Source organism: Salvelinus sp. IW2-2015, linkage group LG25 (assembly GCF_002910315.2).
Source record: "Salvelinus sp. IW2-2015 linkage group LG25, ASM291031v2, whole genome shotgun sequence".
Classification (NCBI taxonomy): domain Eukaryota; kingdom Metazoa; phylum Chordata; class Actinopteri; order Salmoniformes; family Salmonidae; genus Salvelinus; species Salvelinus sp. IW2-2015.
Genome location: NC_036865.1, coordinates 1,945,050 through 1,963,538, shown reverse-complemented (window position 1 = coordinate 1,963,538; position 18,489 = coordinate 1,945,050). Strand labels below are relative to the sequence as shown.

The 18,489-nt window shown below is 39.4% G+C and overlaps 1 protein-coding gene across 1 annotated transcript in view; it reads left to right on the top strand.

Moving 5' to 3' along the window:
* The window catches only part of LOC111951820 (actin-binding LIM protein 1-like), a 128,352-nt gene that overhangs the window by 107,537 nt on the left and 2,326 nt on the right, over positions 1–18,489 (top strand). The window contains 8 exon segments of the mRNA XM_023970058.2: positions 2,959–3,006; positions 5,004–5,153; positions 6,234–6,322; positions 6,689–6,812; positions 13,026–13,078; positions 14,982–15,042; positions 15,389–15,396; positions 16,011–16,085. Of these exon segments, the coding sequence (XP_023825826.1) occupies positions 2,959–3,006; positions 5,004–5,153; positions 6,234–6,322; positions 6,689–6,812; positions 13,026–13,078; positions 14,982–15,042; positions 15,389–15,396; positions 16,011–16,085 (608 nt within the window).

Sequence of the window (18,489 nt, the reverse complement as noted above, 5' to 3'; positions counted from 1 at the left end):
TTTGATACGTATACATGAAATGCAAAAAAACTGAGCACAAACTGATTGAATCAACGTTGTTTCAACGTAATTTGTCGACGRATTGTGGCACGGATTCTACATGGAAAATACATAACAAAATGTTGACATAGACAAACCTTGTATAAAATATGTTGAATTTGTACCTTTAAAATAATGTCAGATCTTCCGCGTTATATCCACTATCAGAAAAACAAACAATAAGCTGGGCATAGTCTACACATAGTCTTTAGTCTCCCATCCAAGGTTTTAACCAAGCCCAGCTATGATATTTGTCATTGAATATTACCAATGTGCTATTGTGAGAATGATTGATGATAGATCCCCACTTAAAAAGTAAATAGATAAGGCCTCCCGAGTGGCGCAGCGGTCTAAGGCACTTCATTGCAGTGCTTGAGGCGTCACTACAGCCCCGGGTTTGATCCTAGGCCGTGTCACAGCTGGCCGTGCCCGGGAGACCCATGCGGTGGCGCACAATTGTCCGGGTTAGGGGAGGATTTGGCCGGACGGGATGGGTGGCGGGCTGGGTGCCTGCAAGCTGACTTCGGTCACCAGCTGGACGATGTTTCCTGGACGATGTTTCCTCCGTGTGTCAAGAAGCAGTGCGGCTTAGCAGGGTTGTGTTTCAGAGGATGCATGGCTCTCGACCTTTGCTTCTCCATAGTCTGTAGGGACAAGACTAACAACCAATTGGATATCACGAAAAAGGGGTAAAAGTACCCCAAAAATATAGGAATAAAAAAGATCATAAAAACAAAATAGATTTGCTATTGCTATCAAAGTCATTCCAAAGGGTAGTTTTAACAGAGCAAAATCAATTTTGAACTTTATCACTCATATATCATCAATGATTGAGACAGTGAAGATGGCTGACATTTTACGTGCTCCTAACCGATTGTATTTTGATGTTTGTTTTTTTGCGTTGTTTGTAACTGATTTTTAAAAACGTATTATGTACTTGTTACTTTTATTTCTTATTCTTATTCGTGTTTTTTAAACTGCATTGTTGGTTAGGGGCTTGTAAGTAAGCATTTCACTGTAAGGTGAAATGCCTGTTGTATTTGGCCCATGTGACTAATACAATTTGATTCGATTTGATTTGATTTTTGAATGACACAGTTTAGGCTTAAATAGCATTTGCAAAGTCATCAAAGCTATTGTTTCAATTCAACCCAGAATTCAACATAAAATACACAATACAAATAGGCCTAGGGTTTTAAGCTTTGGCTGATTTCAAATGGAATGATATTTAGTGATTTGATTGTCAACACAACCAAATATCAACATTTGAAGGAGATGAAGCCTCTATATTCTGATTGGATAGTTCCATCTGTGCCACTGACTTAGTCTGGCTTTCATTTCAGTTTGTCTACAAAATAATAATTGATATGTTGGATTCAACTCCATCTCAACTAAAAATCTTAGTTAAATAATAAGACTCAATCAGATCAAATGATTTAAAGTGCATGTAAAGTTGGATTTGATTTGATTTGATCCTATTCTTTAACTTTGATGTTTGATTGAGACAGAGACGTGAATCCAACGCACCAATGATTAATTTGTAGACAAACTGGAATTAAAGCCGGACATATGGCCTAAACTCACCAAAGGCGAGCATGCGAGGCATGCGTCGATTTATTTAAAAATGCATTGTTTTGAATTATAATAACCCAACCGAAGCTGGGTGGGCATGTTGTCCTCTATGACGCCTCGCTCACTTAAAACCTGTCACGATTTATGTGATTTATTGCTGCCGCTGTAGTCACACAAAACATTTCTGTTGTCATTATTCACTTTTTTTTTACTCATTCGATTTTTTTTGACCATATATGCTAAATTAGACCAATTCACCCACTTATTCATACACAACATCAGCAAAGATAATTGGAGATATGGACTATCCTGCTAGCATACAGTCACTGCTCTGCCTGTCCCATCCTTTCCACCCGCCTCGCTCCGCCCACCCGCTTCCGGTGAGTTTTTTGCTTAAGTCAGTGGCACAGATGGAACTATTCAAGCAGACGATAGATCTCCTTCAAATGTTGATATTTGGTTGCATTGACAACCCAAAACAATTCACTATCGCTTTTCTGATACAGTAAATATCCTAAAGTTAAGTTTCCTGGTTGCTTAAATTCGAATAGTTCGCTGACTTTCAGTTTGTGACAAAACAAGCAACATAATGTGTAGAGAAACATTGTACKATTTAAACCACTGTGAAATATATTTTCAATAACCCCAAATATTGTATTTTTAGCTGTTTGAAGCTGGTGTACAAAACTGAAAGTAAAGAACAGGAAGCATAGAAATAGCGCACATAGAACAGATCTACCGCTTCTTAGACTTGCTTTCAATGAGAATGACAGATCTATAACTATGTGAATTTGGTTGGGTCGCCTAAAAAGTTACATATTGCAGCTTTAAAAACMAATGTAAAATGTTTTCTTACAAACTAATGTAAAATTCGACTTTAAAATCGGTAACACATCCATGGCCACATTTTGAGGTGATGGTAACTATACTTCTATATTTCTTCTTATGTAATCACATAAAGTGTTCTAATTCAAGATAGCTATGCTATAATAATCTGTGCAGAATCTCGAACAACATTGATCAATTGCGCCATGTACTTTTAATGTAATCTCTGTAATCTTTGCTTTTAAATMATTGAAAGCACGGACATAGACATTTGGGTGACAACTAAACCGAAAATCAGACATTGTTTTTCCATTGGAATTTAGTTGTGTTTTTAGATKATTGAAAGCATAGTGATAACACATTGGAAATCCAACTAACTTTTGTCTGTCTTTTTGAGTGGGTGAATATATCTTGTAATCCCTTTGATCAACATCTCAACCAAATATTCCCCAATGATCCACGTTGAAATGACGTGGTGTGCCCAGTGGTTTTGACTATGTCTTTCTCCCTTTGCCCTTTCAGATCAGGGGATCAACATTTACAGGAAACCACCCATCTACAAACAACACGGTATATTCACTCTCTGTCACCTGGTTTCACCAGCATTAACAGTATGATTATTGTTATGAATAATTATATTGATTGCAAATAGAGACAGAGCTTTCCAAGAGCAGGACTAGGTAATATTACTTCTCTTAGCAGGGACATGATATGAGGAGTTGGTTTACTGTAGAACAACGTGATTATAGAAAGAAAATAGTGTCTTGAACCTCGTTGGCTATAAACAAGATCGATAAGCTTAACTATACAAAGCAGCACCTAACCTTTTAGTAATGGTATAGGGTTGGTGGACTCGATGTCATTGAGCAATATCTGGGTCCTATCAATGATGTTTTWTCAGTTTGGATTGAAATTGTGTAATCACCACATTGTGACCTCTAATTGTACACCATTTACTGTAACCACCTCCGATGTCAATGTGTCAATACTGTTTGAAGTCTCTCTCTGACCAAATACTTTCTGAACACTTTCTGAGAATTTAGAAACCTAAGCAAAAGATCAAGGCATGTGAGCCTACAGTACCCCATAATCTAAAGAGAAGGTTTGGGATGTCATCTTAATTCCCTTAAATATGATTTATTGCTGACATGTTTTGGAGTCTGGTCCTTCTCCACTAAAGGTTCTGTAGCCCTTTCTTGCTGTCAAACGATCTAGTGGCCTTATTGCCTTCAATAAWTACTATTGAAGGCAAATAAGTTGCCGTCTTGAACTGTCTTTTAAGATTACATTTGTACATTCCTAGGACTGAGCACCCCTTCAGCAGTGCAGACAATATTATACATATTGATTAGAGCGCCATCACACTACAACTATTTACATAATCTGTGAACAATTCTGAATAATAAGTGTAAGTGTAAGGTTGGGGTATTATCTTTACCATGTACACAGCAAATTTGAGATCAGAATTTTACATCCACCATGTTAAATGTAACCGTTTCTTACATACTGTATGTGACCCACTGAAATAGTGTTAAACTGTTGCAAATTCCAACTTAAATTAACACTTATTAGAGATGATGCTGTTACAATTTATTTTTGTTAAGGAATCACATGTAGTGTTTCAGTATTTTAGTCTTTTTTMGGGGGGGGTGTAGTTTTAACACTGTAGGTGTAACGCCTTATTTACATATTTCCCAGCATGCCTTTCAAGTGAACATGASAGCTACCAACCCATGACTATGCTTGTTAGTGACAGAGACATGTTTGTTGAATTCATAGCAGRTCTGTATTGAAGCCTTCACCAAAGGACTGCTAAGGTGAATGTGTTACAATTGAAAATAACCATTTATGTCCATATAAAATCTAATTTTCATGTATTTAGTTATGGCCTAGTTATCCTTGACATTTCTGTCTGAAAATCTTGGCTCATCGGACACATCAGACCTGCAAATCACAATATTCTAGTTTATGAAATTATAAGTACTGTAATTCCTATCAGAATCCAGCCATTCAGAAAAACTGTTATTGAGATGGATTTAATAGTGAGTTCATATCATTTAAACTGGAACAACCATCTAAGTGATGGGTACACTAGATTGGATTAGTTTAGAAAAATGTATGTKATTTATCTTTGTATAGCATAAGATCAATGAATCAATCAATGTGCATGCAGAAACATAGATATTAAAAACAAACTATTCTAAAAATCAACCTGCAACAAATTATGCTGGGAAATATGATAATGTGGCCCCTCCCACATCTTTTCTACTCTGAGAGAGTTAACGGAAATGAACGCAACACAGTCAAGTAACAACAACACGACGCAGTGTTGATTCCACTGTGATTCAAATAACACTTCATTCTCTGTCAATTTGTTYACCCCACTCGAATCAACACTCAGATATAACACTCACAACATTTTTCACCTCAACACTTGTACATTTGCGGTGTAAAGATTGTCACACAACATTTCAGACAGATGATGTTGAAATGTTCAGCTGTGGTTAAGGGGATTAAGGGTACTCACTCAGACACTGATAGTCCAGTTCCTCTGGTTACCAATTTAGATTCACCCGCACCAAAAAGAAAGTCTGCTGATGACATCATCAGATCCGCTACGTTTCCTGCCACCCATGTCCCCCCTCCGGATGACACATCACCGACCGAAAACAACCACTGGCCCCCCTGCTCTCCCTCCCTGGCCCTGGCTGCCTTAGGTACAGTAGGCTCCTTATGAGCATGCTTGCACTGCCCCACCTCCTTCACCTTAGAGGCTCACTACCCCTAACCAAACCCTGAACTTGTCCCTGTCCAGAAACAACCACTAGTCCCTACCCTCTACACATTTGTGGAGATCTGAGAGAATTTGATAGGTTTGAGCAATATGTCAATAGCACCACCTTGGACTCTGATAGGCTAGGTGGAATTTCTGCCACATGGCTTTTCCAAACCTCTCAGATTTTCACAAGTGTCTAGGATGTAGGGTTTGGGTTCTTTATGGATCGGTCATAATCTCACTCTTATGCACTTGTAGTTTAACATCACCACTAAGCTTTATTGCATCCCTGRTCTCACCCCAATTTGACTCTCTGGAACACAGATTTTAAAATTATTTTGCTGAATTTTGTGCAATGCTGATGAACAATGTATCCTTGAAAGACTGTTGTTGTTGGCATCGTGTCACTTTTTGCTTGCTACAGCTTCAGTTGCACCTTCCTTTACAGCTTCCTGTACAGCTACCTATAAAATCAATCAATCGACCATTCACAAATGACTTGGAAAGGGCTAACTGAGACTGGCTTCAAACTGATCTGTCTTCCTACACCGTGTTGTTCTGTGTATCAAACTCATAGTTTGAAAATCTCATCTTGTGAAGACTGTTGTACTCTCCGTGTTAACATTCTGTGCAGCTGAGTAGTTTCACTGTTTTCGTGTTGTCTTTGTTTATGTCTAGTGAACTCTGTCTCGCATTTGTGTTCTCCCCCACCCCTGTTGCTGGAAAGATAAATCCTACAGTACTTTTGTAAATCCTTTTAAAAATCCTGTACAGTACTTTTGTGAATATGATGTCCACAGATGGAAGCATTCTATTATGGCTTCTGTTACAGTTTTTTACAGTCTTGTTTGACTGTATCTAGCACTACTTCTCAGTCAAGATGCCTGTAATTCACACACACACACAGTTATAAGGGTGTGTGCATGCGTGCCTGTGTGTGTGTTCCTGTGCGTGTGTGTTTTGCTGTGTGTGTGTGTGCGTGTGTGTTGGCTTATTCGCGGGTTGTTTATGCCACTCAAAGGTTCAGAAGGAGGAAGGAGACGGTCTAGGGAAGAGGAGGAAGAGGAGGCTATGAAGAGAAAGCAAATCCAGGAGGAGCAAATCAACAAGGTTAGAGAAGCCACATTCATACACTCACGTCCACAATCACACCCACAAACACACACAGGTAGGCAGCTCTACTCTACTATTGTATGTTCATAAAAAGTTATTCCTGCAGGTACAGTATACTGCTTCATAATTTGTTATAAGCATGCACAAGCCTTTATACTGTATTATAATAAGGTTTACACTATGTTTTGTCTCTGTATGTATCAACTTTTTAACTGACTCAAAATGGTTGGTATTTAGTCAGGATCATTATAAGATCAAATTCATTAGACGATATCATTATACATGCTCATGACAAGTCTTACAATGCATTATACCCGCAGGCRTTAAGTGAAGTATTTTGCCATATGTTCTGTGTGTCCCCAGATCCAGTCTGGTTTGGGGAAGCTGATAATGAAAGAGGAGAATGAGAAGGAGCAGATCAGGGAAGGTCATGCACGCAGCCAATCAGCTCAGCGCTATGAACCTCAGCAGAACAACTATGACGGAGGTATGTTCTGACCAACCCCACCATATAGTAACAAGCACGTTGTTTAGAAGAACCACATCAAATGAACTGTAAACCAGGGTCATGTTCATTAGGTACCAAACTGAAGAAAGCGATCCAAAATGGATTGAAACACAGAGTTACTATCTGTACTTGTCCAATACAACAAACACAATTTTTTTTTGTTTCCCCCTGCAAAACATTTTGAAGTCTTTTGGTGTGGTGTAAACCAATTAACAATATCCTGGTCAGATCCAACCTCAAAAGCAACCCTATCAAATAAACAGAACACAACACGTTTGAGATCTGAGTTTTAACACCAACAGTGTTAAATGTAACACTTTCTTAGTGTACGGTAGAGTGCCTTCAGAAAGTAACTTTTTCCCCAGAATGTTGTGTTACAGCCTGGATTTAAATTGAGATTTTGTGTCACTGGCATACACACAATACCCCATAATGTCAAAGTGGAATTACATTTATTTTTATTTTGTACAAATGAATAAAAAATGAAAATCTGAAATGCATTGAGTCAATAAGTATTCAACCCCTTTGTTATGGAAGGCCTAAATAAGTTCAGGAGTAAAAATAGGCTCAACAAGTCACATTATAATTTGCATGGACTCACTCTGTGTGCAATAATAGTGTTTTACATGATTTTTTAATGATTACCTCATCTCTGTATCTCACACATACAGATAATTGTAAGGTACATCATCGAGCAGAGAATTTCAAACACAGATTCAACCACAAAGACCAGGGAGGTTTTCCATTGCCTCGCGAAGATGGGCACCTATAGGTAGATAGGTTGAATATCCCTTTGAGCATGGTGCAGTTATTAATTACACTTTGGATGGTGTATCAATACACCCAGTCACTACAAAAATACAGGCGCACTTCCTAACTCAGTTGCCAGAGTGGAAGAAACCGCTTAGGGATTTCACCATGAGGCCAATGGCGACTTTAAAACAGTTACAGTTTAATGGCTGTGATAAGAGAAGACTGAGGATGGATCAACAGCATTTTACAGTAGTTACTCCACAATACTAAGCCAAATGACCGAGTGAAAATTAGGAAGCTTGTCCAGAACTAAATTATTCCAAAACATGCATCCTGTTTGCAACAAGGCCCTAAAGTAAAACTGCAAAAAATGTGGCAAAGAAATTAACTATATGTTTTGAATACAAAGCGTTGCAAATCCAACACATCACTGAGTACCACTCTTCATATTTTCAAGCATAGTGGTGGCTGCATCATGTTATTGGTATGTATCGTTAAGGACTGGGAAGTTTTTCAGGATAKAAAGAAACATAATAGAGCTAAGAAAAAGAAAAATCCTAGAGGATTCAGTCTGCTTTCCAACAGACAATGGGAGACCAGTTCACCTTTCAGCCAAACAACAACCTAAAACACAAGGCCAAATATACACTGGAGCTGTTTACCAAGATGACATTGAATGTTCCTGGGTGGCTTAGTTAGAGTTTTGACTTAAATTGGCTGAAATATCTGTGGCAAGAAAATGGCTGTCTAACAACCATCTTGACAGTTTGAATAATTTTTTCTTGCCATAGATTTTTTTAAATAATTTTTTTATGTTCAAATATTGTACAATCCAGGTGTGCAAAGCTRTTAGAGACTTACCCAGAAAGATTCCCAGCTGTAKTTGCTGCCAAAGGTGATACTAACCTTTATTGACCCAGGGGTGTGAATACTTATGTAAACAACGTAATTTTCAATAAATGTGCAAAAACTTCAAAAACATGTTTTCACTCCAACATTATGGTGTATTGTGTGTAGATGGGTGAGAAAATAAATGTTGAATGCAAGCTGTAACACAACAAAATGTATGTATAAATACTTTCTGAAAGTACTAAAAGTTTACAACGTAGGTACACAGAGAAAAATTTGAGAAGACAGACAGTGATACATGGACAGACTGTGACACGTTCAATACTGCCTTGCACACTCTTGCCTGCATCTAGCTGATCTAGGGTATAATCATTAGTCCAACAGTTGCAAACGAGAGTTTCTATTTGACAAATTCAGGTATGTTTATCCCCGTTTCGTTCTGTTTTCTTCCGTTTAAGAAACATTTTCCAACAGAATTGGTGGAATGAATACACCCCTGATCACACGTAAACACAGTTCACTTTCATAGCAGCCACATTGTATTCCTTCTTGCATCTATGCGCTCTCCTCCTCTCACCTTTTCCCTTCGCTTGTGGACTTCAATGCACAACACATCAGCTGTATGTGAATAGCCGAAAAAACTTTCCAGGCCAAACCATATCATAACCGCTACACACAGCCTCCATTGTTGTCACCATATTAGCTAAAGTAATGTCATAGTCAACATAACTAATAGAACTAACGTGTTAGTAAACCTGCTACAATCATGCAGTAACATTACAGTGTAAAGCAGTTTATCACTTACACCGGCGGGCCCCGGTGGCAATACATTTGTAAAACCAAAAGCTTACCTTGACTTGGAAGAGTTCTAGTGTTGTGTTGGATAGTCATAGCCAGCTACCTAACATAGCACCCCTCTGTTTGAGAAGGGTGTTTGAGTAGGCTACACTAGCTAGCTACATTTGAAAGGGGGGAAAAATGACTCTCTCTCTCTCTCTCTCTCTCTCTATTGCCTCTCCTTCTTTTTGGAAGAAATGAATTTGTTCAAAATTGTTCAACTTTTGTCTTTCTCTCTCTTTGAGTCAACTACATACCACATTTTATGAACTGCAGTCCTAGCTAGCTGTAGCTTATGCTGTCAGTACGAGATTTATTCTCTGATCCTTTGATTGGGTGGACAACATTTCAGTTCATGCTATGCTGGAGCTCTGATAGGTTGGAGGACGTCCTCTGGAAGTTGTCATAATTACTGTGTAAATCTGTGGAAGGAGGTTAGAATCATGAGCCTCCTAGGTTTTGTATTGAAGTCAATGTACCGAGAGGAGGAGGGAAGCTAGTTGTCCTCCGTCTACACCATGGTGCTACCCTACAGAGTGCTGTTGAGTCTACTGTAGAACTTCATTGCAAAAAAGTGTGTTTTAATCAATTATTTGGTGACGTGAATATATTTAGCTTTTAACTAAAAAGTATGTTTTACATTTATTTTTATTTATCTCATGTCAAACTATCAGGAAGTCTGAAAYACAGACCTTACCTTGGCGGGTGGTTCCTTGAAAATACCCATGTCAAGCAAAATTGACCCAGTGAGCAGTGCTGCAGTGTATCTCAAGCAAATTTACTGATACACAAAGCAACTCAAATGCTGATACATAAAGCAACTCAAACGACATTGAAATTGCATGAAAAATCCAATCCTGTCATACATCACATCTTGGTTTCAAAAATAATTTGTTTATCCAACTGTTTGGTTATTGCAAAGCATCAATATAGACACAATGTTTACTGTATAATTTAGCTAGCTAGCCCAAATGGAATTGTCAGTACTGTTTTTCAAGATTCATAATAAAATAAAAACAGAAATACCTTATTTAATTTAAGAATTCAGACCCTTTGCTATGAGACTCGAAATTTAGCTCAGGTCTATTCTGTTTATATTGGTCATCCTTGAGATGTTTCTACAACTTGATTGGAGTCCACCTGTGGTAAATTCAATTGATTAGACATGATTTGAAAAGGCACACACCTGTCTATATAAGGTCCCACAGTTGACAGTGCATGTCAGAGCAAAAACCAGGCAATGAGGTCGAAGGAATCATCCGAAGAGCCCCGAGACAGGATTGTGTTGAGGCACAGGTCCGGGGAAGGGTACCAAAATATTTATGCAGAATTGAAGGTTCCCAAGAACACAGTGGCCACCAAGGATCTTTCTAGAGCTGGCCGCCTGGCCAAACTGAGCAATCGGAGGAGAAGGGCCTTGGTCAGGGAGGTGACCAAGAACCCGATGGTCACTCTAACAGAGCTCCAGAGTTCCTCTGTGGAGACGGGAGAACCTTCCAGAAGGACAACCATCTCTGCAGCACTCCACCAATCAGGCCTTTGTGGTAGAGTGAACAGGCGGAAGCCACTCCACAGTAATATTCACATGACAGCCCTCTTTCAATTTGCCAAAAGGCACCTAAAGGACTTTCAGACCATGAGAAACAAGATTCTCTGGTCTGATGAAACCAAAATTGAACTCTTTGGCCTGAATGCCAAGCGTCACGACTGGAGGAAACCTMGCACCATCCCTACGGGGAAGCATGGTGGTGGCAGCATCATGCTGTGGGGATCTTTTCAGGGTCTGGGAGACTAGTCAGGATCAAGGGAAAGATGAACAGAGCAAGGTACAGAGAGATCCTTGATGAAAACCTGCTCCAGAGCACTCAGGACCACTCAAGTCTAGGGTGAAGGTTCACCTTCCAACAAGACAACGACCCTAAGCACACAGCCAAGACACTGCAGGAGTGGCTTCGGGACAAGTCTCTGAATGTCATTGAGTGGCCCAGCCAGAGCCCGGACTTGAACCTGATCAAACATCTCTGGAGAGACCTGAAAATAGCTGTGCATCGATGCTCCCCATCAAACCTGACAAGGCTTGAGAGGATCTGCAAATTAGAATGGGAGAAACTCCCCATATACAGCTGTGCCAAGCCTGTAGCGTCGTCATACCCAAGAAGACTCAAGGGTGTAATCGCTGCCAAAGGTGCTTCAACAAAGTACTGAGTAAATGTAAATGTCATGTTTTTTTTATTTTATATATATATTTACAAAAATGTTTAAAAAAAAASAGTTTTTCATTGAATACAAGGTGGTACTTATTTAAATTGGGTAAGATAATAAGAAGTTACCATTTGTGTAATCAAATTAGGTGTCACGTTCTGACCTAAGTTCCTTTTTCATGTCTTTATTTTAGTTGGTCAGGGCGTGAGTTGGGGTGGGCATTCTATGTTGTTTTTCTATGTTTTGTTCTAGTCGTTGTATTTCTATGTGTTTGGCCTAGTATGGTTCTCAATCAGAGGCAGGTGTCGATCGTCGTCTCTGATTGAGAATCATACTTAGGTAGCCTGTTTTCCCACTATGGGTTGAGGGTAGTTGTTTTCTGTTAAGTGTATGTTCACCTGGCAGAACTGTTCGTTTATCGTTTTTGTTGTTTTGTTKGTATTCATTAAAAGTAATTATGAGTACTTACCACGCTGCACCTTGGTCTTCTCCTTCTCCTCGATACGATGATCGTTACATTAGGCTGTTTGTGATATTGCAAAAAGTTCTTAATAATCCCGCCTCCTGAATCCAAGTGTTTGACACGAGGGAGGGGACCAGTAACTTTATGATCAAACTTTATCAATGTAGAAGCAACTTTGATCTGGTTTCATCCAAATATCATCCAAATTCATGGAAAACATACACTTTTCAGTGTTGACAAACTAACAAATCTAGAGTGTTGGTTCCCTAACACCATGGGGGTGCTGCAAATTCCGACATAAATTGAAACCTTATTAGAGTAGATGCTGTTACACTTTTTTCGTGTTAAGGAATAACACATGTAGTTTTACAGTATTTTTTGCCGTTTTGTTTTAACACTGTAGGGTGTAAAGCCTTATTTACATTTTTCACAGCATGCCTTTTGAGTGAATGTGAGAGATACCCACCCATGACTGTGCTTGTTAGTTACAGACACATGGTTGTTGCATTCATTAACTTCTAGTCCTGAAGCCTTCAACAAATGATTGTCTAAGTGTCTGAATTAAAACTAAATCCTTTATTACCATATATAATTGCATAAGGCCTTTAGTTACCTTGACATTGTGGTCTGATAAGCCAGGGTTATATCGGACCTGGAAATCACAATATGTTGGTTTGTGAAGTCATTATGAATTCCAGCCGGAGGTAGGATGGCCAAAAATATGAATATTTTATGACTCACAATCTGCCTTAAGAATGACTGCTATGTTGAAAGACAAGACTACCTAAACCATCTAAGCTGGAACAACCATCTCATTAACGGGTGCAATAAATCCAAAACCCTTACAGATTGGATTAGTTTAGAAAAGTATAAATGACTTATCTTTGTATAGTATAAAATCAATCAATCAATCAATGTGCATGTAGAAACATAGATATGAAAACAAACTATACACTTTTTACTTCAACACCGAGATTTTACCACTTGCAAATTTCCTGTGCTTGAACAATTCAAACTAAAGGGCAGCCAAATTGAGTTTAGATGTTTCAGCGAAATGATGATGCTTAACCATAGTTTCAACTTTTCAGATGATTCCAAAACTTCCTCGCTGCCTGGTTATGGACGGAATGGATTACACCGGGTAAGATCAAACACCTATCAGATATCACAACTTGATTAAATCCCCAAAAATCGATCAAATCAATATTTGATTCATGTGGATGGTTTCCACTTACAGTGGGGCAAAAAAAGTATTTAGTCAGCCACCAATTGTGCAAGTTCTCCCACTTAAAAAGATGAGAGAGGCCTGTAATTTTCATCATAGGTACACTTCAACTATGACAGACAAAATGAGAAAATCCAGAAAATCACATTGTAGGATTTTTAATGAATTTATTTGCAAATTATGGTGGAAAATAAGTATTTGGTCAATAACAAAAGTTTATCTCAATACTGTTATATACCTTTTGTTGGCAATGACAGAGGTCAAACGTTTCTGTAAGTCTTACAAGGTTTCACACACTGTTGCTGGTATTTTGCCCATTCTCCATGCAGATCTCCTCTAGAGCAGTGATGTTTTGGGGCTGTTGCTGGCCACATGGACTTTCAACTCCCTCCAAGATTTCTATGGGGTTGATATCTGGAGACTGGCTAGGCCACTCCAGGACCTTGAAATGCTTCTTACGAAGCCACTCCTTCGTTGCCCGGGCGGTGTATTTGGGATCATTGTCATGCTGAAGACCAGCCACGTTTCATCTTCAATGCCCTTGCAAGGAGGAAGGAGTTTTCACTCCAAATCTCACGATACATGGCCCCATTTCATCTTCCTTTACACGGATCAGTCGTCCTGGTCCCTTTGCAGAAAACAGCCCCAAAGCATGATGTTTCCACCCCCATGCTTCACAGTAGGTATGGTGTTCTTGGATGCAACTCAGCATTCTTTGTCCTCCAAACACAACGAGTTGAGTTTTTACCAAAAAGTTCTATTTTGGTTTCATCTGACCATATGACATTCTCCCCAATCTTCTTCTGGATCATCCAAATGCTCTCTAGCAAACTTCAGACGGCTGGACATGTACTGGCTTAAGCAGGGGGAACCTCTGGCGCTGCAGGATTTGAGTACCTGGCGGCGTAGTGTGTTATGATGGTATGCTTTGTTACTTTGGTCCCAGCTCTCTGCAGGTCATTCACTAGGTCCCCCGTGTGGTTCTGGGATTTTTTGTCACCGTTCTTGTGATCATTTTGACCCACGGGGTGAGATCTTGCGTGGAGCCCCAGATCGAGGGAGATTATCAATGGTCTTGTATGTCTTCCATTTCCTAATAATTGCTCCCACAGTTGATTTCTTCAAACCAAGCTGCTTACCTATTGCAGTTCAGTCTTCCCAGCCTGGTGCAGGTCTACAATTTTGTTTCTGGTGTCCTTTGACAGCTCTTTGGTCTTGGCCATAGTGGAGTTTGGAGTGTGACTGTTTGAGGTTGTGGACAGGTGTCTTTTTATACTGATAACAAGTTCAAACAGGTGCCATTAATACAGGTAACGAGTGGAGGACAGAGGAGCCTCTTAAAGAAGAAGTTTACAGGTCTGTGAGAGCCAGAAATCTTGCTTGTTTGTAGGTGACCAAATACTTATTTTCCACCATAATTTGCAAATAAATTCATAAAAAATCCTCCAATGTGATTTTCTGGATTTTTTTCCCTCATTTTGTCTGTCATAGTTGAAGTGTACCTATGATGAAAATTACAGGCCTTTCTCATCTTTTTAAGTGGGAGAACTTGCACAATTGGTGGCTGACTAAATACTTTTTTGCCCCACTGTATATATAGGCTGTGACAGCAGCAGGTAGCCTGGAGGTTAAGATTGTTGTGACAGTAACCAAAAGGTCACTGGTTTGAATCTCTGAGCCGACTAGGTGAAAAATCTATTGATGTGCCCTTGAGCAAGYCACTTAACCKTAATTGCTCCTGTAAAACGGTCTGTTTTGATCAAATTGTTCATAGAAATGTGTGACCGTTGTTATTAAAATACTGTTTCTGCCTCTACAGCCTCAGTCCACAGATTTCACTCAGTACAACAGCCATGGGGACATGTGTGGGGGAGGAAGAGGTGAGTGTTGCTCACCAAATAAAGCTCTGGTTATATTCACAGCTACTTCCACAATTTAAATCTTCTCAAAGCTACAATTTGGGATTAGCAGTTCAGCAAAATGACAGCCCCGCACTTGTTTTGGTATACAGCTGAGAAATGGGGCTTGGGAAATGTAACCCCTCCCAGATCCCTTGATTGTACCTTTAACCGATTACACACATAAATAATTCATCAATATGTGTTATAATAAGGCACCCAATTATTTGGAAATAATGTAGTACTTCTTTCAGATATGAATGATAAATGGTAGAGAGAAAAAAACATTAACTGTGAGTCTCATTTTCTGTCCCATTTTGTCCTGCAGAGTTTCAGGTATGTCTCTCATTTGCTTATCCACAACTGCCTTTCATTATACCTAAAAAACATTAACTGTGAGTCTCATTTTCTGTCCCATTTTGTCCTGCAGAGTTTCAGGTATGTCTCTCATTTGCTTATCCACAACTGCCTTTCATTATACCTTTAATTTTGCATGTGTTTGCTCACTCATTATTCCTAGGATTGCAAACCTAATGTTGTCCTGAATGTCAACCCAGTCCTGCATCACTGTTTGCTATTCCAAACTGTAGTGATTGCTTTGCAGTGATCCTGCATGCTCCTGCCTTGGAACACATACAACACTGCTTTAGTTACATGTTCAATTGCAAACCGTAACAGTCCTCTAGACTGCGAGAGGTGGAGGGGTCACAAGCGTAGAGGCCATTGAGATGAATTGTATTAAAAGAATGCCAATCTTTGAAAGCCGAAACCCATTACCCAAAGAGACAGACAAATGTACTGCAGTGACCATATGTTACAAGTATATTGCTCTATATAGTAGTAATACGATACAGTTGCTGGGCTAGTGGTAGCTATAGTAGATAGCTATGCTAGATACATCTCAGTTCCATACCACTATATTACATGTGTGTGTATGTTCTATCCTGTAGCACATAAGGGATGGCTGTGCCGCAGTAACAAGAATGGACAGGGGAGTATCTATGCCTAATATGTTGGAACCAAAAGCAAGTATCTTATTTCTTGATCATTTTTTTTTATTTACCTGATGATCTCTGAGCTGTATGTAGAGCTAGAGCTGTATGTGCCCTATGCTTTTTCGTATATTTCACTGACATGCCAAGTTTTTAAAATAGACTTCACTACAAAAATGAATATGCTGTATGCAACAGAAAGGGATATGCTGAGTCAGTGGAGAGTGAGCTCTGAGGTACATGACTGGGTGGTGTGTCTCATAATATCACCACTAACTTACCTACAGTATGCAGCTGGTAGTCAGTTCCATCATGGGTTCCTGGAACCAAAGGCAGCCCCTCTACAGTACTACATCTCCCATGAGGCTGTGGCTGTGCTGAAGTCCAGACAGGAGCTAGTGAAATGAGTCACCTCTCGCTTAGCATGCCAGCTTCTCCATGTTCATTCACACATCGCTTCAAAATAGACTGTATGTAGCATACAGTGGAAAATCCAACACCAAATGTATATTTGAAATGACTCTGATCACGGTATACTTTATGAAGAAGAGATACCTTCATTGTTGGATTTTCATGATTGGTGTGGCTATTATGAGTTGGCCAGATAGTGGAAAAACAGAAAACAAATCACTCCTCTTGTTGCTTATTAGAGTATTTCAGTAAGATCTTGCAAAACTCTCACTCTAAATTCAAATGGATCTCATCCATGTCTGTTTGTGTACTAGACCTTAGCATATGTTTGCTGTACAGCCCACAGTATAGCAGCTTTCCAGGACTCGATAACTATGTCTTGAATTTTATTGAACAAAATTGTTGAAAACTTACAGTACTATTTTGTTACTTACTTACAAAATGTTAGGGTCACAGTTAGTTCTGTGAAAATGTGAATTTGTAGCCTAATCTTGTCCATTTGTCTAGTCAGATATTCCAACATATTCACATTTTATCTGATATGCAGTACCGGTCAAAAGTTTTAGAACACCTACTCATTCAAGGGTTTTTCTTTAATTTGACTATTTTCTACATTGTAGAATAATAGTGAAGACATCAAAACTATGAAATAACACATATGGAATCATGTAGTAACCAAAAAAGTGTTAAACAAATCAAAACATATTTTATATTTGAGATTCTTCAAATAGCCACCCTTTGCCTTGATGACAGCTTTGCACACTCTTGGCATTCTCTCAACCAGKTTCACCTGGAATGTTTTTCCAACTGTCTTGAAGGAGTTCCCACATATGCTGAATACTTCTTGGCTGSTTTTACTTTACTCTGCGGTTCGACTCATCCCAAACCATCTCAATTGGGTTGAGGTCGGGGGATTATGGAGYCCAGGTCATCTGATGCAGGACTCCATCACTCTCCTTCTTGGTAAAATAGCCCTTACACAGCCTGAAGGTGTGTTGGGTCATGGTCCTGTTGAAATACAAATGATAGTCCCACTAAGCCCAAACTAGATGGGATGGCGTATCGCTGCAGAATGCTGTGGTAGCCATGCTGGTTAAATGTGCCTTGAATTCTAAATAAATCACAGACAGTGTCACCAGCAAAGCACCCCCACACCATAACACCTCCCCCGCTTTACGGGTGGGAAATACACATGTGGAGATCATCCYTTCACCCACACCGCGTCTCACAAAGACACGGCAGTTGGAACCAAAAATATCCAATTTGGACTCCAGACCAAAGGACAAATTTCCACCGGTCTAATGTCCATTGCTCGTGTTCGTTGGCCCAAGCAAGTTTCTTKTTATTATTGGTGTCCTTTAGTAGTGGCTTCTTTGCAGCAATTCGGCCATGAAGGACTGATTCACACAGTCTCCTCTGAATAGCTGATGTTAAGATGTGTCTGTTACTTGAACTCTGTGAAGCATTTATTTGGGTTACAATTTCTGAGGCTGGTAACTCTAATGAATYTATCCTCTGCAGCAGAGGYAACTCWGGGTCTTCCATTCCTGTGGCYGTCCTCATGAGAGCCAGTTTCATCATAGCGCTTGATGGTTTTTGCGACTGCACTGCAAGTTCTTGAAATGTTCCTGATTAACTGACCTTCATGTCTTAAAGTAATGATGGACTGTCATTTCTCTTTGCTTCTTTGAGCTGGTCTTGCCATTATATGGACTTGGTCTTTTACCAAATAGGGCTATCTTCTGTATACCACCCCTCCCTTGTCACAACACAACTGATTGTCTCAAATGCTTTAAGAAGGAAAGAAATTCCACAAATGTACTTTAAAGAAGGCACTCCTGTTAAATGCATTCCAGGTGAGTACCTCATGAAGCTGGTTGAGAGAATGCCAAGAGTGTGCAAAGCTGTCATCAAGGCAAAGGGTGGCTATTTGAAGAATCTCAAATATAAAATATYTTTTGATTTGTTTAACACTTTTTTGGTTACTACATAATTCATAATGTTATTTCATAGTTTTGATGTCTTC